The sequence below is a fragment of the Accipiter gentilis genome, chromosome 11, assembly GCF_929443795.1.
Source record: "Accipiter gentilis chromosome 11, bAccGen1.1, whole genome shotgun sequence".
Lineage (NCBI taxonomy): Eukaryota > Metazoa > Chordata > Aves > Accipitriformes > Accipitridae > Astur > Astur gentilis.
The window spans coordinates 28,102,492-28,126,588 of record NC_064890.1 but is presented as its reverse complement, the minus strand read 5'-3'; the positions used below and the strand labels follow the sequence as shown (position 1 = coordinate 28,126,588).

General features: G+C 43.7%; 1 protein-coding gene across 4 annotated transcripts in view; it reads left to right on the top strand.

Annotated features, from left to right (window-relative positions):
- The first annotated feature begins 2,607 nt into the window (after nucleotides 1–2,607).
- Nucleotides 2,608–24,097, top strand: part of ST7 (suppression of tumorigenicity 7) — a 154,637-nt gene continuing 133,147 nt past the window's right edge. For 2 of the 4 annotated variants that reach the window (XR_007507644.1, XR_007507643.1), the window contains exon 1: nucleotides 2,699–2,912. Coding sequence is in view for 1 of the 4 variants with exons in the window: in XM_049813831.1 (XP_049669788.1) it covers nucleotides 2,762–2,912 (151 nt within the window). In the remaining 3 variants the exon portion in view is untranslated. Of the gene's footprint in view, nucleotides 2,913–24,097 lie in introns of all 4 variants that reach the window. The other 2 variants (XM_049813831.1, XM_049813833.1) reach the window with 2 other exon arrangements.

The window sequence follows — 24,097 nt, the reverse complement described above, 5'->3', positions numbered from 1 at the left end:
GATTTCATTTAGCAAAGTCATCAACAGTGGTATGAGAAACTAGGAACCCTGGACTCGGTTTATGGCAAACAAATTAGTAGTGTTCGCACTTACAGGTATTATTTTGAGGTAGGAACCGGGGTACCTGCAGGATTGTGTGAGAAAACACTTAAATGAGTGAGATAATTGAGTGGAAAATCTTAACAGAAAGGTAAAAGACTCTTTTCAAAATAATTTTTGTCCAATGATCACTTCAGCTGTATTCTGTTATGTCTTGACTTAGCCAATGCATGTTTTAAGGCTTTGCATTAATACTTGGCACTCCTTTGGAACAGAATTGAAAGAGGAGAGATAATTTGTGTTAAACAGAGCCTGAACTGTGAACTTGTCTTGAATGTCAGCTTAGGTGCTTCTTTAACAGGGACAACAGGAATGTAATTTGTCATATGAGTGCACCAAGCTAGTCATGAGTCCAGATATCGTAATGGGTAATTGCTCTTCACCTCATGCAAACAATTGGGTTTGGACACATGCTTTTTCTTTTTCTTCCTTTTCTTTTTTCTTTTCTTTTTCTTTTTCTTTTCCCTTTTCTTTTTCTTTTCCCTTTTCTTTTCCCTTTTCTTTTTCTTTCTCTTCTTTTTCTTTCTCTTCTTTTTCTTTCTCTTCTTTTTCTTTCTCTTCTTTTCCCTTTTTCTTTTCCCTTTTCTTTCTCTTCTTAACTTTTGTGTGTGCCACCTGATGGGAAATCCATTGGAGTGTGCTACTGGAAGCCTGAAGAGCTGGACTCCACTGGCAGCTTGGTTTTTAAATACTTTATGGTCACTGTAAAAACATTGGAGATCCAGGAGTGAAATGCATACAATTACTGCAAAATATTAATAACTGCTGTAATTCCAGGGGAAGAAGAAACAGTGGTGCTTAAAGGAAGACAGGCATAAAATTAATAACTGTGCTTTAAACGGGCACAGTTCACAGCATTTTGATCTTCTAGTAATCCAGGGGCTACAAAGAAAGCACAGCTGAAGGAAACAACACAGTCCACTCCCGTCCTTCAATAAAGGACAGCTTAATAGAATGAAAAGTTGTTTATAAAAAAAAATAAATTAAAAAGTGCCATAAACCACCTCTGTCTTTCGTACATAAAAGGAATTGATCATAGTTAGTTTTATAATACAAGCAAAAATATTCTGAAAATTAAAATATGTAGAGGAAAATTTATGAAAATGAAACAATTGCTTAGTGGTTTGCATTTTTTTACTAATACATAAGGGAACATGAGGTGAGTATTTTGATTTATAAATAACTGCACGATGGAATAATATTGACTATTTTCAGGCGTGACTTATGTGTTAAGTATTTCTTGCCTTTATAACTGGAAGGGGAAGCTGAAATATTTGAAATGTGGTTTTCTTTGGTATGTTATTAAACTATAAATGACCTTTTTGTAGTTAATCTGTATCTTCTAATTTTAAGAGATTTGTGATTTATTAGCAGGAAAAACTTCTGCCAGTCTTGCACCCTTAATCAGAAGATCCTGTCACCATCGAATGCTCCAGACGCAGCCAGTGTTGCCCATCCGGCTTCAAGTCCCATAGCATAATCTGGAAGAACAAACGTGGTGCCTTTGCTACCGTGAGAAGGTATCAGTTTGTACAACTACAGATTTATTTTCGTTTAATGTCTTTAGGTGTTGTAAACATTCTGGGAAAGCTGCTATGTTTTTCTCCATGATGACTTTTTCATTGGCAGACTAGAAAATCCCAGGACAGAGTGGCTATTACCAGTTGGAAAAATTCTCCCGGATTTTTTGTCCTTTTGGTACTGCTCAGGAAATACTACCTGTTTCTTAAAATGCTGGGAAGTATTATCCCCCTCGATACAGATTGTGGAAACGCAGCAGAGAGATCCAAACAAATCGCAATATTCGGTGTGTGTCTACGTGAATGTAACCTGCGTAACATCCAAAAAAGCAGGGATCGGTTACGTGAACTGACCTCTGAATTTTTGTCACGTTCTGTTGACAAATCCTGTTTCACAAAGAAACACCTCATCGAGAGAGTCATGGGAGAAGAAAAATGTATTTCACAAAAGTAGAATTTTATGCAGATTATGCTTTATTGATGCTATTTTAATGAGACACGTGTATTTCTTGGGCCATGTAGTATCTTCCGGGGAGGGGGGGGGGGGAGTTTTACACTTCAGGACTCTGCTGGGCATTGTCCACAGAAATACACACGCACAAAAAATTTGTGGTTTTGTCTTATCCTAGCGAGACGCTTAGGCGAGTAAGCTGCAAAAAAAAAAAAAAATCCTGCGTGAGCCCTTTTTAGGCTTAAAAATCCCGTTGCGTGGTGAAAACACCGCCTGAAATTCTCGTTCAAAGCCGTGAAAGGAGTTGCGCGACGGTTTTTTTGTCTTTTTTTTTTTTTTTCCTCCCCCCCCCCCCTTCCACAGCCCTCTCGGTGTTTCCCCGCGTTTCATCATGCGGCTGCTGCCGCCGGGGGGGGGGGGGGGGCCGAGCCCGGCTGGGGGCAGGTCCCCGCCGTCCCCCCCCCGTCCTCCCCAGCTCCTCCCCGGGTTTGGGGACCGCCGGGCGGCGTTTTTTTTTTTGGGCTCCAAAAGGAGGAGCGGGACGGGGGAGCTGGGAAGAACGGAGCCGGGGAGGAGGCGTGAATCATCCCGCACTGAGAGCTTGTGGCAGCAGAGAGCAGGGTTTGGGTTGTGTATTTTTATTTTTTTATTTTTTTATTTTTTTTTTTCTTCCCCTCTCCTCCAAAAAAACATGGCTGAAGCTGGGACGGGTTTTTTGGAACAGCTGAAATCTTGCATCGTCTGGTCCTGGACTTATCTCTGGACGCTGTGGTTCTTCATTATGCTTTTCCTGGTCTACATCTTAAGGGTGCCGTTGAAGATTAATGATAATTTAACCACAGGTAGGGTGCCGTCATCGTGTGTGGGTCCCCCTGGTGCTCTTCTCCCCGGGCAGACCCCCTCGTCCCCTTCCCACGGGGGGCGGCCGCCCCCCGTGGGAAGGGGACGAGGGGGTCTGCCCGGGGGGGGGGGACGACGACCTGGCACTGGAAGAGCTTCTCCCTCTCCCCATTCTATGCTGGGAATTTCGGGGAAAAAAGTTCAAGATGATCTCAGGGAGACTGTGGTCGTGCTCCCCCCGGCTGAAGCTGGGTAGAGGTTTGCGACTTTTTGGAGTTGTGTTTCACGCTGGGCTTTTCGCTAAAGGAGTCGGCAGTCTGATGATTTTATATATTTTTAATTTTTTTTGACTGAGGAAAAAAAAAAAAAAAATAGGACACTTTTGGTTTTTCAAGTTAGCGGCTTAAGCTGTTTAGACTGGGTTTGCCGGGTGAAGAGGGAAACTGCCGTTTAGCCCTGCGATGTCATGCTTTTTTTTTCTGTACTTTCGAGAATAACTGAGAATTCCAGGGGCTTGAGCAAAAAAACGTGCGGCTTGTTCCGATTCACAAGCCTAAGTCAGGAGCAGCCACAAGTAGTTTACATCTCCTGTGCGCCTGGTCTCAATTAATTTCCCTAACAGACTTATCTTGGATGCAGACCCATCTTCGGTTGCGGAGCGGTTCATTCTCTCTGGGATCTTTCTTAGGAGCAGGTGGCATACGCGTGTTTGAGGGATTTGAAAGGAAGATTGTATTTGTGGAAAATTCTTGCTTTCTTTGAAGGATATAAAAGGACCTTGGTTATTATGGGGAGTGTGCTTGTATTCGGGGAGCGTACGGAGTGGAATTAATACCTCTTCCTGTACAATTTATATTATACTCAAGCATTTTTTTAACAGGATTAAGGCTTTTATTGTGTTTCTGATAAAAATTAGATATCGGCTTATTCTTCTGCATGATAATAAATAATGAGCCTAAAAGTTTGCTGGAAGATTATCACTGTTGCAATGGACTTTGCTTTAACTGTTAAGACTCACTAAGGTATTATGTCACTACTATACTGAATCAGCAGTAACTCTACGTGGTGGTATCAGCCAGTCTGAATTGGGCAGTTATGTCTTTATCTTGAAACTGCTTATTTTCCCTTCCTATCTACTGTGATCATTTACTTTTTTTTCCCCCCACACTGGAGAAGACTGTTTGTTTTGGGGGCAGAGGAGATGTAACCCTTGCGGCATCCCTGCTGCTGGGAAAGCTGAATGTTATCTGAGTGCTTTTCGCCCCTCTTTCTGGCCTGTTCTCACTTGATAAGCCTTTGGCAAATCCGGCATCAAAGAGGAATTTAAAAAAAAAAAAAAATAAATATTCAGCATACTGCAATTTTCACTTTAAGTGTAAACACAATTAAAAATGATTTTTAAATACTATTTTGGTCAAATTTTCTTAGTATATCTTTGAACAAGTGTCCTGTTTCTTTTGTCATTGCTGCACGCTGATTAGAACAGGATATAATTCTTGTTGCTTGATTCTTAATAATTTATGTAATGCATATGTCCCAGATAAACATTGCAGGCCGTGGCTGTCAAGCAAAAATGTCAGAATGCTTTATATTATCATTTTCAATACTGGAAAAAAATTGCAGGCAACCATCTGAGACCTAATCAATCTCCTCGGGTTTCTTTCTGAGTTTGAAAGAACTGATTCGTGATGCACTTTCTCATTTGAAATGTTACTCCAGCCATCTTCAGCTGAGTCATCTTGGTTTTCGTTGAAATGTCCCAAAATGCAAGTAAAATGACAGTATGAAATCTGTAAATGGGAGAGATTTTCACAGCTGTGTGTTTTAAGCACCGAGGGGGTTAAAAAGACTGAAGAAATTACCAGTAAGTCCCAAAGTGCCTGATGAAAATTAGTTACCAGGGGAGAACAATAGGCACAATATGGCCTTTATGCATCATCTGTTCCTAAATGGGGTTTATTAAAAAATCAGCGCTGACGATAATATGGAGGTTGTTTTGTTTTGTTTTTCAAAGCTTTTGTGAATGGATTAAACCAATCTGATTTATTGTGGATTCCCCCCCCCCCCCCCCCAATCAATCACAATAGGATACTGTCATTGGTTTAAGGTTGCTCATAAAGTACCACAGCAGCTGGCTCCAGATGTGATAGCAGTCAAATGTATCTATCTCAGTGATGTGGAAATAAAAGCATAAACGTTGCTAATAAACCTTCTGCGTGACGTAAAGAAATAATAAGGTGATTAAAAACAACGACCGGGCATTTTCCCAGAACAAGCTGGTTCTGTTGGTGAGTTGAGGTCAAACAAACTGGTTTTCAGAACCGCCAGGCGCAGGCCTCGACAGCCGGTAAGAGAAATGCAGTTCCGCAGGTGTGATTGGCACCTCACGAAGTAGTGAATTAAAAAGGTTTTAGATGTTCAGACACCTTAACCCGAGTCCTCAGTGGGCTGGAGCACAGTGATATGAAGGATGAGCGTGGCATGTAAGGGAGAGCACCTACCAGAGGGACTGGTGCTTCGTACTGCTGTGTGATTTTGTTTTTCCATGCCTGATGTCAGTATTTTTAAAAGGAAGTGGAAGAGCTGGAGAAGATAGTGGAAAAATGATTTAAGGGCTGGAGGGAAGCATCAGAATAAGAGATTTTGCTTGGGGGGTGATTAGATTACGGCAAGGAGGTATCGTCATGGGGGAGGAAATAAGTGGCCTTTTAATCACGAAAAAAATAATAAGAATTGATGATTGGAAGCAGAGGGCAAACTCAATTTAGTTGTGATCAGGCATTAATTTTTAACAAAACGTGGATCAGCTGCTAAAGGAACCTTTGGGTTTGCCGTGTCTGAAAGTCTTCAAATCAGATGGCGACATGCGAGTCACTGGTGTTCCTACAGCCTTAAATCGGTTTTCAGCCAGGGCTCGGGCAGTGGGCTGTGCAACGGCGGCGGTCAGAGTAATTACGGATGGTCTCGCCAAATAGTCCAGTGGTCGCTTCTAGCGGTGAGTTTTATTAAGGTGAAGTGTGGGGCCCTTTTTCCCCCTCTTTTGACGTCGTACAGGTGTGCACGCCCCGGGCATTTGGTGGCTCTGGTAGTGCAAGTCAGTCATCCTGTGGGTTTCATTGGGCTTCCAGGCTTGAAAGTCCTCGCAGTTTGGGGCGAGCGTAATTTCAGTATCCTCAGTGGAGTACACTGCTGTGATGCAATCAAAGGGAAATCTAGTCTGTCATATGAAAATATTAATGTTAAATCCAATTGTGGTGTTTCATGGGGTTTTTTTTTCATTTTGTTGAAGCTTGATGTGCAAATCAAATCATGAAATCCTTTATGAATAGGAGTGTTTGAACTGTTCTAACTGTACCATACCATTAGCCAGGAAGCAAGAGAGAAGACTTAATATGCCAGGCTAAAATATTAAATACAGAGTGAGTAGTTGAGGAAGCGGATGTTATCATCTTATTCCAAAATAATTAAAATAAACATGATTATTTTATATAACATGATGTATTTTCCTCCCATGTTGGCACCTGCACTATTTCTGAATGCCACGCTAATCTGAACTAAGACACACCTCTTCTAAAAATGTGCAGCCCTGCTTGTTTTTCCTGATATAACAGTTTGGCTTTCTAGTCATATCCTAAGAAGGAAAGAGTCCCAGAAGTTAAACAGTTTCTGATGATTTTGTTTATCCTTTCAAAGCGCAACAGAAGGATGGATTTAATAACTGGCTTGTGACGAGGCAGGCAGGAGGAAACCTTTGGGTTGCTTGAGGGTAGAGAAATCGGAAAAAACCTGATTTCCTAGCAGTGTAAATAATAAATATATGGGTATGAGTTCTGGGTTGAATCTGTCGGTGTCTGTAGCGTATTCGTAGCTTTCTGTGGGACATCCCGCTCCATAGCGTTACCGGTTGAACATCTAGAGAAGGGAGGGTTAGGAACCTGCAGCGTAGCGTGAAAGAAAGCAAGTGACGTTGTCCTGCCGGGCCCCGGAGGTCAGCAAGCCCGGGAGAACCGCAGCTGGAGGAGGAACGCCACGTCCCCTTGGTGAGGAGCTGGTGGCTGTGACAAAGTTGTGTTCTTGGAGGAACACGGTGTCTTTCTTCATTACGATTTATGATGATGATGATGGTGATGACGACATTCTCACTGAAATAATTACCTAGGGTTATAATTAGTGGGGGATTTGTGACCATGTAACAGGTTCCTCTTAAAGCCCAGAAACAGCCATCTGGAGATGGGGAGAAGGAGGCTGAATGTGCAGCGATGCTCGCGGCACCGGCCAGCACCGGATCGCGCGCTCAGCGCCGGGGTTTGTGCGTGCACGGGCGGGAGGACGGAGCAGACGTGTTGGAGGCGCCTCCTCTGCTCCCTGTACGGTTGGGGTAACAACGCTTTCTCTTCATCCAAGAGTCTCTGTGAAGACGCAAAACCGGAGGGATTTTTAGGCAGCCAGATGCTGCGGTGATCTGGTCCGCCGCCGATGCGTGCGTTGCACAGGCTTCGCTAAGCAAAGCCCTTGGACCGCTCCTGTCCCACTGAACCCTCATTTTATGCAAACTCTCTGGTATTTAACCGTGCAGGAAAGCTGGGTGTGATTCTATAAGCAGAAATACCGCGGGAGATGAAGGGATGGAGCACGCCTCTCGGGTTTAGGCCGTGCTGTCTTTTAGGATGGTGGGTGCTGTCGGTGGAGCTCCTCTCGTCTTTTTGGTCCTCCCTTTCTGGGCTCCCTGACCCTGCAGGCCCATGCCGGGCACTGCTCCAATGGGCTCCAGGAGGTTGCAGCGTGAGAAATAAGTAACTTTTCATTCCCGTGGTCTCAAATTCAAGTAGCAGCAGTAAATATTCGCCTGTTATTAAAATTTAACTAATGGTCACTTTTTTCCTGCTGGTGATGTTTGGCCATCTGGAGCTGCGTGTGCGCAGACCTACGGTGATAAACTGCTCTTAGGGCAGAAGGTTTTTTGGGGGGACTGGATGCCTGGGGGTTTGTCCTCCCCGGGCCAGGGAGCACGGCCGCGGGCGCTGGTGCCGGGGGCTGCCGGTGCCGGCACGGTGTGCACTGTCACCGTAGCCACCCTGTGTGTTGTGGTGCGTTTGCTGCGATAGCATCTCGACAGCGCGGTCAGGAGGTATTGTTCCCCTTCATTAATTTAAGCCTGGGAAGTTCATCATGAAGGTTGGAAAGCATTAACCTGACGAAGGCCAGGGAGCTTCAAATGGATTAAAAATGAGTGAACGGCTTATTTCTTGTGAGAAGAACTGAAGGACAGTTACTTTTACGTTTGCAGTCTCGGTGGTAGTTGCTTGGCCTTCTTTCAAAGTCATCTGCCATCGCTGTGGTGGATTTCCCTGTAAAAATCTACCGCATGGACTACAGAAGTGAGTGTGGTGGAGTGTCCACGGAAAACCTGGAGCGAAACTCTGATGCCACCAAAAGGAGATGGAAAAACTCTTAACTCCCTGCAAGTGTAGGTTTTTTTGTTGGTTTGGGTTTTTTTTGTATGAACTTCCCTGTTGAAAGTAAGATTTTAAACACATGACCACTTCTGGCAAGGTCAGCATTAATTCTGCATACAGATTTCACAGAATCAGTTATATATGTATGGGTAGTTTGCCCATTGACCCCAAATCACTTGTCTTAATTTTTGCATTTCTCAGAATGTAAATGAAGTCTTTGCTAAATACTGTTCTTATTTTCTGCAGTTCTAATGGAACTAAAGTAAACAGTGTTTTGTTTACTGTTAACCTCCCTCTTCAGTTGTATCAGTTACAGCACCGTGAAGCACTCGCAGTGGCTCCCGAGCCTCCAGGCAGGGTTTGGATGTTAAAGGTTTCTTCAGTCTGCCTTTTTGGGTTTTGAAAAAAAATTAGTTGTTACCTGGATATAGGCTGATATTCAAGAGGTTATTACAAAACAGATTTTAACCATTTTAAGCACATGTATTTTCAGCATGGTACGCTTGGAAACTCTCCCTTCAATTTTTATGGGAAAGAATATGATGTGCATGAAAGTAGTGTGTTATTTTTGACAAAAGTCTTTCTAGATGAAACTTGGAATTCTCGTGGGGGGGAAAGCCCTAACAAAACTTGTTAGATCAATTCCCAATGGACGCAGTGTGCAATGATACTTGTTTTCTACGATTTTGGCATTTCTTCATGAGTTTGATTTTTTTGATTGAGCTTAATTTTTTCAGTCAGCATCAAATGCAGGAAACTGAGTGACGTTTGTGGGAAATGCAAGGTTTTCAGAAAATACTTGTTTAAGAGATTGACTTTTGTCCTACAAAAGCTTTAGAAAATTTGCAGCCGGTATTTCAGGGGAAATGTTTAAGCTAGAGCCTTCAGAATAATATTTGATAAAATCTTGAGTGAGCTTACTGTAATGCTGGCTAATACGCAACTGCGGAGCTGTACTGCCAGCTTCTAACTGAAGTCTAATGTCCTCCATGTTCTGATGAAAATCTTCAGAAGTGCTCCTAAAACTGCATGTATGTAGTGGCATTTTCCCAAAGCGGCCACTGAGTACCCAGATGAATTCAGCTCAAAGGAACATAAGCCCCATTGTTGACAGAGGTCGTAGGTCCTGTTTGTCTGAATGGCCACGAAAATACTACGATTCTAAATTCAAGGAAAAATTTAAAATATATTAGGTTTTGTGGTTATTTTGTAAACAAAGCAAATGCAAAAATCTAGATCATCAATTTGCATTTGTGAAAGATGCAAGAAGTGCTAAGTAGTGTCAGTGCCTAAAGGACTGAAAAGAGAGAAATACGTGATTCTGTGCCAAAGCTCTATGTTAAGTGAAAGACAGAAGGGCGTGATGCCTGCCTCGAGAGCAACACGTAGCAGGAATTAGGTGACGTTGGATAAAACACGCATTTGGCGGGGAATGGTATGCCTGTGTTTTAAAATGGATTCTGAAATGTGGAGCATCTCTGAGTGGAACTATGCAGAGTCTAGCAAAAACATTGCTGGCGTAAGGAAGCTCGCACCGTTTAATCACAGAGAAGCTACAGAAGCGACTTGACGGTAGCTAAGGAGTAAGAGCTTTAATCTAGTTGACAAACATATAGTGAGCTTCCTAACTATCTGGAGTTAAAATGCATATGTTATACTTGGCAGAATTGGGGCCAAATCATCTGCGGTCTGAAGAAGCAGCCTGGCTGTGAGACATGCTGCGTGCAATGACCTCACTTTAATAGAAGCAAAGAGTTGAGAGGTGATTGCTAACATTGTAAACTATATGGTGGGAAGAAAATAGCAGGTACTAAAGTAGCCTTTAATATAGGGGAGACAAATCTCACAAAAATGGGTAGCAGCAAGCAGAATCCAGAGGAATTCACATGCAAAGTATGTTTTTAAAGGAGATTTTTGAAGATGTGTGCGTTTGGACTCAACTGCTATGGCAAGCGATGCTATGGCTTTGCAGCTTTGGCTATCGTGGTATTAAGACTGTCAGTGTGGTGAGGACTGCCAAGCTCAATAGTGGGGGAACTGGGAGGGACATCTAATGGCCCGTGATAAGCAGGAGAGCTGACTAGTAAAAACCCTATCATGCTGAGATTTTAAACAAAGCCAACACCCAGCTGGAAGCGATGGCTGAGGGCGTGCAGGTAGGTTGTGCAAGCAGGGAGGCTCCGACCGTCGTCCCCGGCTGTGCCAGGACTTCTGTGCATGTGCCAGAGCACCGTCCCCACGGAGTCCAACGTTTCTGTGCGTAGCGCCGTCAGCTGGCACGCTCTGTGCTTAAGGGAGAGTTATTTGTCTTGGTGGCAAGTGGTAAAGCAAATAAAACCACTTCAGCGGTGACTTGGGTTGGATGACCGAGCAGTTTCTTCTGGACTGAAATCGACAGAAATGAGCAACACTCTCAGAAAAGGACGGAGATGCAATCTTCCGTGCAGCAGTCGCAACAAGTCAGGATTCAGCTTTTTTATAACAAGGCTAGTTGTTAAGAAGATATTTTATATTTAAGAAAATAAGGCCCTACTCCAGACATTTGTTGGTATGTTGAATACAAATGAGAGTTACGTTGAACCGTACAGTGAGAGAACTAAGGCACAGGGAAATGAGACCCCCGATCCTGCAAATCTTTAATGGCATGGTTTCTTCTGCAAGCATAGGTCATGGGGTTGACTGCAAAGGTAATTAATATGCACAAACTCTTAACGACTGGAGCCTAAATAGTTTACCAAGGTACTGCAGGAAACCTGTAGCTAAACTGGGGATAGAGTCTCCAGTCTCTTCAGTCCAAAGGCAGTTTTCCCTCTTGTGATTTGATGGACTGTGAGGTGCCTGTGGGGATGTTACTCCTCTGTTGGCTGTTAAAGGGGGTGTCTGAAGGCCCCTTCCACCTGTTTTTAAATTAGCTCTTTGTGGCACTGGAGGCATCTGTTGAAAGATTGCGTTATAAGCTCCAGCTCGTCCTCGTGTCTGTGAAGTGTCATGTGGACCAGTGATGCTGCGTAAATACTAATGAGTGAAAGTTGCTTTGTAAACTCCCAGCACAGGCTAATTGGATTTTTTTTGTGTTTCTTAGTTGGGCGCTGCAGAAGGGCAACCGATTTTAACACCGAGAACACTAAGCTTAAGCAACGATAATGCATTTAAAGACCAGAGTTAATGTCGTGCTTTCAGCAGACAGAACAAACAAGTTGTTACTGTTAAGCCTGAGGAAAAGACCTAAATTCAAAGTCCAAATCAAATCTCGCCAGCTGCTAAGAGAAGACAAAGATTTATTATTGTGGAGTCTAAACTGGAGATTTATCACTGCGGTAGATTCAATGCTTAAGTGATTAAGTGCACTTAAATATACCAATTAGAAGGATGAAAGCTATAGGGCAAAAATGAAGTGCAGTCATTGTAAGATTCCTCTTCTGTACAGTGTGCCAACTGCAACCATGAGATTTAATTTCCAGCTCACTTTCTAGAAATAAACTTGGCTTATTAAATGTCAGGCCTGTTAGGTTGATATGTTAGGTCTTGTGCTCAGCAGCAAGACACACAGAGATCAGATTTAAAGCACAAGAAATGTTATCATCGTCGTCGTTTTATTTTGTAAGGCTGCCATTCCTTTCTCAAGAAAACATGCTTGTAACCTGAGAGTGCCATAGATGTTGATCTTCACATAACTAAGTGTTTTGATGGCACTGCCTGTATGTTTTATGCTGAGGACTGAAAATTGTTCACAGCGTGGCCTGGTCTGGAGCAAGGTTATATGATCCACTAACGCGCTTGATCTTCCATGGGAAATTTCTCTTGCTATTTTTAATTCCGAAGTGAACTTGATAGCAGCGTACCCAGCTGGTATGTTTTACACAAATCTCGGCTTAGAGTGCCAGACTAGTCGTTTCCTCAGTTTTTGGAGAGAAGGTTAAACCAGACCCCGTTAGGAAAAGGCGTGCAGCCGGCCTGTACGTAGCCTGTGCAGGGGACAAGGGGACAGAGAGTCCCCGAGTGCGACTTTGTGAGCAGCAGGATGCTGCACCCGAGCTGATGAGCCCTCCCTGCTGAGAGAAGGAGCTGGGGACGTCTCGTGCAGGGCCGTACCGATGCAGACCTACTGCTTTTGGGGGCCAGAAGTGTCTCCTCGGTAGCGCTTCACCTTATGGGTTTGTCTGAATGTTCCGAGTAGGTTCCTGTACTGTGTTGCGCCGGGTGGTATAGAAGTGCCTTCTGGTCCCTGTGTCCGTCTGTCCAGCTCGTTGGGTCAGGGCAAAGGAGGAGTGATACAAGCATAGGAGAATCTCCTTAGCAGTAAATATCGTCCTACATATTCCTGACCTGGGTTTCCCTCCAGAAATCCGTGTCGAGAGTCCATGGTTTAAAAGCGCTGATGACAGCTGTTTTAGCAGCAGCCCCAAAAGCTGTGTCGTCTTCAGGGGAACACAAGCCACGAGGAGCTCTCGTTAGCTCCAGGACTTCTGAAGATGCTTGGGATGCAGGATTTCCCTAGACCTGGCGAGCGAGGATTTTGCCTGTGTTAGAGCTGAGGGCGTTTTGTCAGCGGCTCCGCGGGAGCCAGCGTTTTCACCCTTGGCGTCCTGGTGTAGCTCCCGTGCCTCCTGTGAGGAGTAGGTAGGAGCTGGGTTGTGTGGGACTGGAGAGGTGGACGGGGTCCTCTGGGTCCCTGACTCCAGTCCTCAGTCATCTTTTACATCATCTTCCCGTAAAGCACTGCACCGAAAGATTTTTCCGGAACTCGGTAACTCCGATGGTTAGAGACCTTGCTCTTACTCCAGCCCAGAAGTGTTCGTGGCTGGCTTGCACGCGTTTGCGCTCGTGACAGCTCCCTCCTTCGCCTTCAGAAACTGCACCGCTGCCATGAGGACTGGCTCCCAGTGCACTCACACGGGATTTTCCCTCCTTGTCCTCCCCGTGTGAGGCTGAGTCAGTTAGGCTGTCGTAGCCTGCCTTCCTAGAACGGCTGGATGTCCTTGATCATCCTAATAATACTCAACTCTTTCAGTTTTCTATCTGTTTCATCGTGGGGTAACCAGCGTTGTATGTCATACGCCAAGGTGAGGCTTCCTTAACTGCCTTATACAGCGTTAATTAATCTTTCTCGCCTTCCACTGGAAATACTTTGCTGTGTAGTCCTATGGTTAAAATTGCCTTTTTTGTGTCAGGATCTCCTTGGTGATCGTAGCAGTATGTGGTCATAGGGGAGGTGTGGACCTGTCACGCCGGCTGACCAGCTGCGAGCAGAAGCCCTTGGTGGTCCCTTGCCCTTTGCACCGTTAACTTTGATCTGGCTTCTCTGGCACCTCATACCAGCCGCCTTCTGTACCCTTCTGGTTTCGGTAATGAAAATATTCGGTAAGGTTCAGCCGACAGCTCCATGGGCTCTCCTCATAGCCCAGCGCTCCCAGGCAAGCTCCAGGTTTCTCCATCTCTGCCAGTTCCTCTCTCTCCTCCCCATGTCTCCTGTTTTAACTAACTTCTTATGACACTGTCAAGTACTTTACTGAAATCCAGACAGTTTAGGGCTACTCATTTTTCGTGGCTAGAAAACTGGCTATTTTTAATAAAGAGACACATCTGGTTGGTCTGTCACGATTTATTTATTTTGCATTTTATCCAATTTTTCATTTACCTGCATTGCTTAATTTATTGTTATCTTTAAAGTTCTGAAGTTTCACATAGTACTGCTTTGTCAGTAGTGCAGTGGCTTGGGTGTGCCTATTAAATGTCGAAATATGAGGTATTCTGGCATAGTTTGGGGACTTTCATCAGTTCATTAAAACTGTCTTGATGCTGGGCTTGATTTTTTCAAATGCCACTTCTTTCGGTAAGATGATTTATGTATATACCCTTCATCTTGCACTCAGCCATGTCTTGAATGTGTTAAGCTCTTTGAATTATGTCTCTCTTTCTCCTGTCACAATATCTCTTTTCTTGCACTTACTTTTATTCTTTTTTTCCCTCCACATTCAACAGTTTCGTTCCCTTTCAAAAGTGAAATAAGTATTCGCTTTGTGTTGGGTACTACTGTATCCTATTTCTCACATTACTGTCTCATTATTTATTTTGTTGGAAGTAATCTTACTAATCTGCTGGGTTTATTTTGATATATATTAAGTGTTTTTATACAACTCTTAAGATATAACTCAGGCTGACTTTTAGCAGATCCAATTTTATTTGTGTGCCTTTTGTCCTCACCAAAGCAGGAGGGAATCTTTGAACAGCCCAGGTCTTGTGGGTGTTACTTGTATAGGGCTGATGTTGCTTTATTTTAAAGCCTTAGCTGATAGATTGGCATCTGTGAGGTAGGAATGGAATTTAACTTCCCACAATTATTTTTAGAAAGTCTGTGTTGCAGTTCTGGCCTCCTTGAAGCAGTCGGCAAAGCTCCTGCTGACTCTAATGAAATGACTGCGTTGCCCCGAGAGTTTTTTGACATTAGGTCCTGGTAGAAGAGGCTATTTAGCGTGAATGACTCCCAAGCACCCCCCAGCAATCTGAAATAAGTCTGCACATTCGCTTGTTTCTTGTGTTTGGAACATCACAGGTATCAAGAAACTGAGAACTGATAGCCGTGCAGGTTAGACAGCATTAAATAAAGATATTTAGTTAGTATTATGTGTTAAAAAAGGCTGACTTGTCTAAACCTAAACTGTGAAGCTTCTCAGGTGCTTTTATGTTTAAAGAGTTTTAATCAGTTACCTTCCCACACATATTTTTAAGCTCTTGAATTTGCAAGATAAATTTTCAGTTTTACAGGACATTGTAAGGATTCTGACAATATGATGAATTCTACACGATATGAGCTAAACCCAGTAATTAGTAGATCGCTCAGCTGAAAATTTTGGGTGCTTCAAGTACTATTTTGCTGCCTTCTAAAACTCAGGTAGAACTAAAATTCCCAATTTTTCTGCAGGCCACATTCAAGCTAGCACTGACTGATGATGGAACAACATCCTTATTAGGCAGTTGGTTTTATTTAGGTTTCTGAATAATGAATCGGTACTGTCCCCCTTGTGTTTGAGGGTCTAGGTCTGTAAATACACAGCTCTACAAATGCTCTGTCAATTGGGGTGCAGACTCAGCGATGTGCAGGACTAGTCAGCATCGTTTGCTGCTTTCCTTAGGTGAGCTAGTAATACAGGATTGATATAAATATCCCGTAATATCTTCATTACAAATCCGTTCTTCCCTAGATACGGTGGAGTTCCTCTTGCTGGAAGGCAGAAATGCGTGGGTTTGTGCACCGCCGCTTTCCTGCAGGGCTGTCAGGGGCCATTTTGTTTGTTGGTGCAAACGAGACCAGCTGCCAGTCGGTTATTGTACGGCGGCTCAGGAGCTGTAAATGCTGACCCAGCTTGGTTCATCGGGAGGGCAGCTGCCACGCTGGGGATCACCCAAGAACTCAGATCTTCCACCCCGGGTTATGGCCCCTTTGCATCTTCGCAGCGGACCCTTAGAGCTACACGGAGGAGTTTGTGGTTTAGCCCAGGGTGAACGCTGCGGACTTTCTTAGTTTGCAAAAAACCCCAACAATCCAAAAACCAGGCACAGAGAGAATCCGCAGAGAGCTTCTCAGGCTGTTGAGCTCCCTGACGTACACAGCCCTCTGTAAATTGCAGTCGTCCTCTTTCCGACGCGCACGCACGTGATCCTTCTGCACGGGCACAAAAATCAATAATAAACAGTAAATGAATAACGAAAGGCCTGCCAACCAAAATCTCGCTTGTTTAAGTTCACGTTTCTTTTCCTTTTCTAATCTAATGTGACAGAGAAGCGTGTAAGGGAGAAGGATGCCGGGGGCAACGAGATTTTACGAAGCCTTTTCTCAGAAACGCCTTTGTTTTAGGAGCGAAGGGGCTGGTGGTGCCGGGGGGAGCCGACATCCCCTCGCAGGCCCTCGGGTGACAGGCACTGCCGGCTGCGGCCGGGGGGGTCCCGGGCTTGTCCTTCAGGAGCTTCTCCTCGCGGGAGGATCAGAAACCCCGTGCGATGACGGAGCCGGTAGCGATGTGCCTTGTGCAGGATGGGCTCTGCCGATCTCTGGATGTATTTTTATTTGTATAGGGAAGCAGTGCCGTATACCTGTGCCCTCACCAGCCGCACCTGAGCCTGCCTTTTAAGTAAGGGCTTTGTCCTCTTCCATTCCGCCTCCCTCCTTAGATTTGTATCTGCCTTTGGTCTTTAAGGTGAAAATAAATCGGTATTAAAAGTATCTTCTCTGTTCCAGTTTATAGCTTTAGTTTACTTGGGATATGTATTTTAAACATGCAGACCGGAATTAAATCTACAGGGCAATGTTTTCAGAAGGACCCGTGGTATTTCATCACCTAGATGCTTTAGTCAGCCATTAGTTTACTTATTAACATGTACTTATACTTTTTATAATAAGCACAGTTATAGTTAGTAATTATACTGTAGTATAGTAATAAACCAGAAAGTGCTTTGCTAACTGAAAGAAAAGCATTAAATATCTGATATACAGTATATTATGTGCATCTACAATGCCACAGTATCCTTTTAGTTGAGTATAATTCAGTACTGTGCATCATAGCCGTTGCTTTTGCAGGAAGTTACGCTGTCAGTTTGGAATAAAAGTTAATATTAATGAGAGATGCGAGAACACCATAAAATAAACGAAAAATACACACCAGTTCAAACAAATTTGGTTACGGTGTTTGCTTTCTGTGAATGCCTTAGTTCAGCAAGATGAACGTTGGCTGACTCGGGTCCTCAACATTGTTCTTAAAATATGGGTCCCCTGTGGGGGATCACCAACACTGCATGGCAGTAGATGGGAACCGTCTGAAGTTTGGATTCTGTTCTTAATTTATAGTGAACAAAATAAACTGCATATGTATTTACAGAGACTGTTAACATTACTGTTTGGCGTGTTACAGTTTAAGTTTAGTAGAAGGGATTCATTAAATTAGTTTATGAAGGGGATAAAATTATAGGTTCTATTTAGCAGATGTTTATCATGCAGAAAACTAAGTAGAAGCCAATGCACTTGCATTTGAGTCACTTCCATTTCCTAGTGGTTGCTATTCAGATGGAAACAGTAAGATTAGGCTTTTGTTCTGTGGTCTTGGTTTGTAGGTATTTTTTCCCCCTTGTCTTTGCTAGTTCCCTTCAAGTCCTTTCCTTAGTGCTTGAGCTGGGCCCTGCATCATGCCTTGCCTAAGGCTGCCTTAAACAGATTTTGCATTTGATATGCAGTAATGTGGGCAGAAGTGGAAAAGTCCATGTACGGTTTACGCACTAGAGGGCATCCTGTTAAAGACACAGGAGGCATCCAGGGATAAAGAGAGTAGTTTGAAAAAAGCTTAGGTCTGATTGTGTGTCAGAGACCTAACGCAGGGTTGTTACCTGTTTCCGACAGCGGGCGCATGCACACGCAGATGCAGCCCCATGCAGCAAACTTGTGAATGTGATGGAGCCCCTTCATATACAAGCAGAAACCCTTAACTGTCAGTATATTGCATTTTTCCGCAGAGGGGAAGTATTGAGTTGAACATAGTCATGTGATTGGTAAGAAATACAGTTGTAGGGCCATCCTACAACTGACGTAGTCATAAGGCAAAGTCAAGTCCCACCCTTGACCTTCAGAAGTCTTCTTGCGAGGTGGTCCTCTAGATTGCTTTTAAAAGTTCAGCTGAAAGATGAGGTTTGTGAGACCCAGGTCCTGGGCTACAGTAAACTGAAGGAACAATGGTGTCTGCCATAAAGCCAGATTATTTTAAGTAGGACAAAAAATGGAAAATGCAGGACTAGAAGACTGATTGTTGACTTAAGTTGTCTCGCATTTGTCTTCCTGGAACGATTACCGCAAGATGAGCTAGACTGAGAGACTGAAACAGTTGTGGTGATGGGTGCTGCATCTGTGTGCCAACGCTCCTGCAGACTCTGGGCTTTGAGACAGTGAGGACAATTGACGTTGAAGTGCTGAGGAGGTGACTGGTACCAGGCTGCCTGCCTTTGCTCAACCCGCTGCCTCAACGGTTAAGGCCACAAAGCATTTTTACAGACTTCAAGTCATTTTTAAGGCACTGGAAAACTCACGCTAGTTTGTCCTGCAGCGTTGGGTGGCAGCCCGCAGCGGTCGAGGAGCTGCCCCCGAACACCGAGTACCGCCTGCGCTGTGCGGCAGAGCGGGTCGGGCGGTGGGAGGTGAGCAATCCCCGGCCAGAGCTGCCGGCTGCCCCCCTGGGGTACAGCCTGACCCGCAGCAGAAGGCCATCTTTGAAGGCTGGTGCAGAGCACCTCTGCGCGTACAGCCCTTCCCTGGACCACGGCTCGGGGTGCTCTCTTGTGGAGCCCATTGAGTCTGACATGAGCCTGACGTGTGGGCTAAGGAAGGGCAGGTCCTGCTTGACTAACCTGATCTCCTTCTACGACAAGGTGACCTGCTCAGTGGATGAGGGAAAAGCTGTGGATGTTACCTACCTAGACTTCAGTAAAGCCTTTGACACCGTTACCCACAGCATTCTCCTGGAGAAACTGGCTGCTATGGCTTGGACGGGTGTACGCTTCACTGGGAAAAAACCAGGCCGGATGGCCAGGCCCAAAGAGTGGTGGTGAGTGGAGTTAAATCCAGTTGGTGGCCAGTCACAAGTGGTGTTCCCCAGGGCTCAGTACTGGGGCCAGTTCTCTTTAATATCTTCATTAATGATCTGGATGAGGGGATTGAGTGTACCCTCAGTAGGTTTGCAGATGACATGAAATTGTGCGGGAGCGTTGATCTGCTTGAGGGTAGGGAGGCTCTACAGAGGCATCTGGTCAGGCTGGATCGATGGGCCGAGGCCAGTCATATGAGGTTCAACAAGGCCAAGTGCCGGATCCTGCACTTGGGTCACAGCAACCCCATGGAGCGCTACAGGCTTGGGGAAGAGTGGCTGGAAAGCTGCTGGGTGGAAAAGGACCTGGGTGTGCTGGTCAACAGCCGGCTGAATATGAGACGGCTGCATGCCCAGGTGGCCACTAGCATCCTGGCCTGTGTCAGAAATAGTGTGGCCAGCAGGAGCAGGGAGGTGGTTGTCCTCCTGTACTGGGCACTGGTGAGGCCGCACCTCGAGTCCTGTGTTCAGTTTTGGGCTCCTCGCTGCTGAAAAGACGCTGAGGTGCTGGAGCGTGTCCAGAGAAGAGCAACGAAGGTGGTGAAGGGTCTGGAGCACAAGTCTTGTGAGGAGTGCCAGGGGAGGTTTAGATTGGATATTAGGAAAAATTTCTTCACCAAAAGGGTTGTCGAGCACTGGAACAGGCTGCCCAGGGAAGTGGTGGAGTCACCATCCCCGGAGGTATTTAAAAGACGTGTGGATGTGGTGCTTAGGGACGTGGTTTAGTGGTGGCAGTGCTAGGTTAACAGTTGGACTCAATGATCTTAAAGGTCTTTTCCAATCTAAATGATTCTATGATTCTATGACTCTGGCTGGCTTATTCTGTACAAACAGCAAAATTAGCTTCATTTCCTGAAGGTTTGTCTCCTCCCTGGTTGTTATTAGATAGATATTATGTATCATCTGTCTGAGCATTTGTATATACATTCAGACATATTTTTTGTTGGTGGTTTTGTAAATATACAAACAAATTAAAGATGGTGGTTATTTTTTTTTCTCCCCCCACCCCTCAGTACGGCTGATCCATTCAGGCGCTTGTAACCTGTAACTAACCTGACACTGATGCAAGTTTTAAAAAATTCCCATTTTGATTCAATATCATCTTTATAAAAGAAGAATATGTATATCGCTCATTTTTAGCATTTGACATTTTTTATCGGGGATTTGTCAGGAAAGAAGTCATTGCTTTCCTTTGGTGCCTTATTAAAAGAATCATGTAGCAGGTTGTTCTTTTACAAATCATTTTTATTTTATAAACCAAATCAACTGAGCTCTAGTTCTGTTCATTCAGTTTGTTCTCCAGCTGCTTTATGTTCTTTCTCTGGACTGCCATTGATATTTTGTGTATGCACAATAGCATCGTTTAAAAATACAAGTACGTAGGTGTTTGCAGCTGCTCAGACAGTTAAAACAAGACTCGTCAACATCAGGGGACTGTGGAATGGTGCACATCTGCTTCATTGGGATTTTATCCATGGGCTTTTTTGGGGAGTTTCAGCTAGATTGGGGCTCAGATAACTAGTCTTTATGTGGCTGCGTATTAAATGCTAGCTCCCACCTTCATGTGATCTATCCAGATAGACCAAAGATAAATGTAAGTAAGTGGTAAAAGATGAAAAATAGCATTGCAGGTATGATTTAGAGTAGGCTGCCAAGTGCTGAGTGGTCTCAGTTTTTGTAATACTAGGTCCCCATCTGCTTTGTGGTTATTAAGTTGATTTTTGGGTGTGTGGCTTGTTGTAAGTGAACCACGACTTCAGCTAAGGAGACTTATAATGAGGCATACTAGGTAGAAGTGATTTATGTACTTAAAATTTTTGTCTGTAAAGTATTTTGGTAAGAGCAGTCTCAGCTGTGATGTGGTTTTATGACAGATATTCATAAATGGAACAAAAATATTTGCTAGTGTCTATTAAGGCAGCAGCTTAACTAAGATTTTTAGAGAGATTTCAAAGAGAGAATATAAGAAAACAAATTTGTATGGCTACCAGGAACTTACATTGATTGTCAAGGGTATAGGGATAGGTGTTCTGTTCCGGTGAGTCATCTCCTACATCTCTTTGCATAATATGTATTTCAGCCTTGTCCTCTCTTGCATTTAACATGGTATAAAATAATTGGAAGGGCAGACTTTTAAAGAGTAGCTGCCTTGATAGCCAAGTCGTCAGCCCTTCCTTAGCTTACCACATCTTCTAATGCCGAACAACAATGGCAAGGTCAGAAGAATTAAAAGAAGTTTATATGTTACGTAGTTTCCTATGGAAATACTTTTAACAGCTAAATTTGTCCAATTGTTTTGTAACATCTGAAGCTGAGAACATAAAAGTGGCATGGTTTAACCGTGATAATAAATGAACATGAAATATGTGTGGAGCTTACTGGGTATTTTTCATTAAAAAAACGTTGTTCATATGTAAAGGAAAAGGCAAATAATGCCTGATTTATTGATTTATTTCTCAAGTGTTATCCAGTATCATTTGAGTGTCAAGTTCTCATTTGTTCTTCAGATCTTAAATGAGTGATAACTTTCTCACACTCTTTTCTTCCAATTGTGTTTGAATTTACTTTTTTCTTGCTTCAGCCATGTCACTACAGCCCCTTCCCAAATTTGCAGCACCTGGAAGAACACGGACCGTGATGCGGAAAGAATTCAAAATCCATGTGTCACTTTCTTTTTACAATTTTAAAAGCAAATTTAGGTGAAAAGCTTTTAACATTTAGCTGTGTGGGGAGGGTGAGAACATAAAAGCTTTCCTTTCCGTACTTGCATCCTCTGTGATACCCTCGAGGAGCCATCACAGATAACATAAAAAGTATTGCATCTTTGCTAGCATTTATTTTAATTTCCTCTACTCATGCTTGGAACTGGGCTGTCTGCTTTCCTGGGAAAGGTCCTTTGATTGAAAATAAATAGGCAGGAGGGATGGGGTTTAATTGCCATGAAAGTTCATTTCCAGTGGTCAGACGCATGAATTCAGTGTGTTGCATGGGAGAATGGGAAATGAAGCTTAATAAAATGAAGACTGGCATCCAGAGATTACCAAGAAGGAGTGTCTTCATTACCAAAACAGTGATTTTTCTCTCTTTCTCCCTCCTGTGGTATAATTAACACCCATTTGCAGTACTGCTGTAAAATCTTAGTGGAGGCAAAATCTTGACATTTTCACTCCAAAGGCAAATGAATCCCTGGCTGTTATATAGCCCTGACCTGGGAGTACGGAGACTAAAAACCAACTGAATCATGGTTAGATTTCAGTCAGCATGAAAGCCAATGCACTTGAAGCCTCCTGTGGGAAACGCCTCAGCACTGTTGCCCACCTGACTTGCGCTGCAAAAGCAGGTATACGTCTGGACAGATGTGGCAAGACGAAGTCATCTCCATTAGCTCAAAGACTTTTTCTGTACAGTGGTTTTGCTTGGTTCTGGTTGTGACCTCCATCCCTCAGGCGTGGCTGACGTGTAGATGGCTGCTGTGCTGTTATGCCAGCAGAGCTTTGGGGGTTACCCCAGTTAGGGAGAGCGGTGATGACAGCCATTTGCAGTGAAAAATCACTTAATGCCTGCCCTGCAGCCAGAAATACCTGTCAGACCACAGCTTTAGTCTTGCTTTTGCTTTTGCAGAGTGTCACATAGCTGGAGTAAGCGTGAGAGGTTGCGGAGCTAACTTGGGAAGACAAGACAGTCTCCTGTTCAAACACAATGTAATGTATGTTGAAAGCTTCTTCAGGTTAGTCTGGAAATCATCAGACAGTTTCCTGTTATCTGTAGAGCAGGGGTTTTAATGTGTTCTTGATATTTTTGAGCAGCATAGGGGGGTTTGGGTGTGCTAGCAAGCCGTGCTCCAGAAACTATGCAGAACATAGAAACCTCCATGATGGAGTCACTCAGGGCATTTCTAGTGCTGTTTTGGGGGAGGTGGGGACTGATTTATTTTTTTTGGTGGTGTATATTTTTTCTTGAGAGTAAGTAATATGAGATGCAGATGCAGCTGACAATGTAGAGTAACTCTTAATGAGCAGATGCCAATTGTAATCTGCCTCTCTTTCTTCATCTCTGATTTACTTTCACATGTGAGTTTGCTGCTTGGCTTCCTTTTGTTACTCTTCTGGATAGTCTTATTTTAATTCCAACTTTGAGTTTTGCTAGTTCTTGACTTCAGCATCATCTTTTTGTAATGACCGTTGCAAGTAGATTATGTGTCTAGTGAAAGTCTGTTTTCTTGTCCAGTTCTCAATTTGTCCCTTATTTTATTGAATGGCTGCTTTTTTGCAATTCTGCTTTTTTATTATACATACACTGACAGTATCTCTTCTCCTTTAATTCTTACATGACCTAAACAATACTGATTTTTTAATCTTACAATTTTTATTGCCACTGCTACATCTCCCTCTACAGTAATCTTTTTTGGATAGGGTGGTAGTACTTAAAAAGTATGGGTGAAATACAATACATAAGAGATTATTTATTTCATATTCTTTGCCATTTCTAACATTGCATTTGTTTGGCTGGTTCAGGATTTTTTGCTTTTTGGGTGGGTTTTTTTTTTCTGGCTCTGGCTGCAGCTATTCACGGAGGGAGGGGATTCTGTTGAGCCATGTACAGCAGCGCTCAGATTTTCTGATCAATCTGTTGCTCTGTGTGGGGAGAGAAGAAAATGCAGTCGTTGTGTTTTAAATTTAGTAACTTCTAGTAATTTTGATAATTACTAAGATCACTTTTCCAATTATAAATAAACCACATTGTTTAAAAATATTTTTGACTAGACTGAATTCTGTCCCAAAATTGGAACAGGCTGAGGAGAGTTTGGGAAAGAAATTACGGTCAAGTTCTTGCATTCTTAACCGTAAATGGAAACAGAAGGGCATTAACTGACCAGAAGCTTTAATTTTATAGCGCTTGTAGCTAATGGAAAACATTATTTACTAAAAATGCTGTCAGATTTAGTTTGTCATGCTTTGGAGGTTCCTCTGGAGCTCTGTAGGTGGTTGAAGCCTTGGGCAAACCTTTCCATCTGATGCTCCTTGGGCAACCTGGGGAGCGCTGGAAGCTGGATGCGAATAGGTGTCCTCGGGCATGAGCGAGAGGTAACCCAGCATCACTGTCAATGGG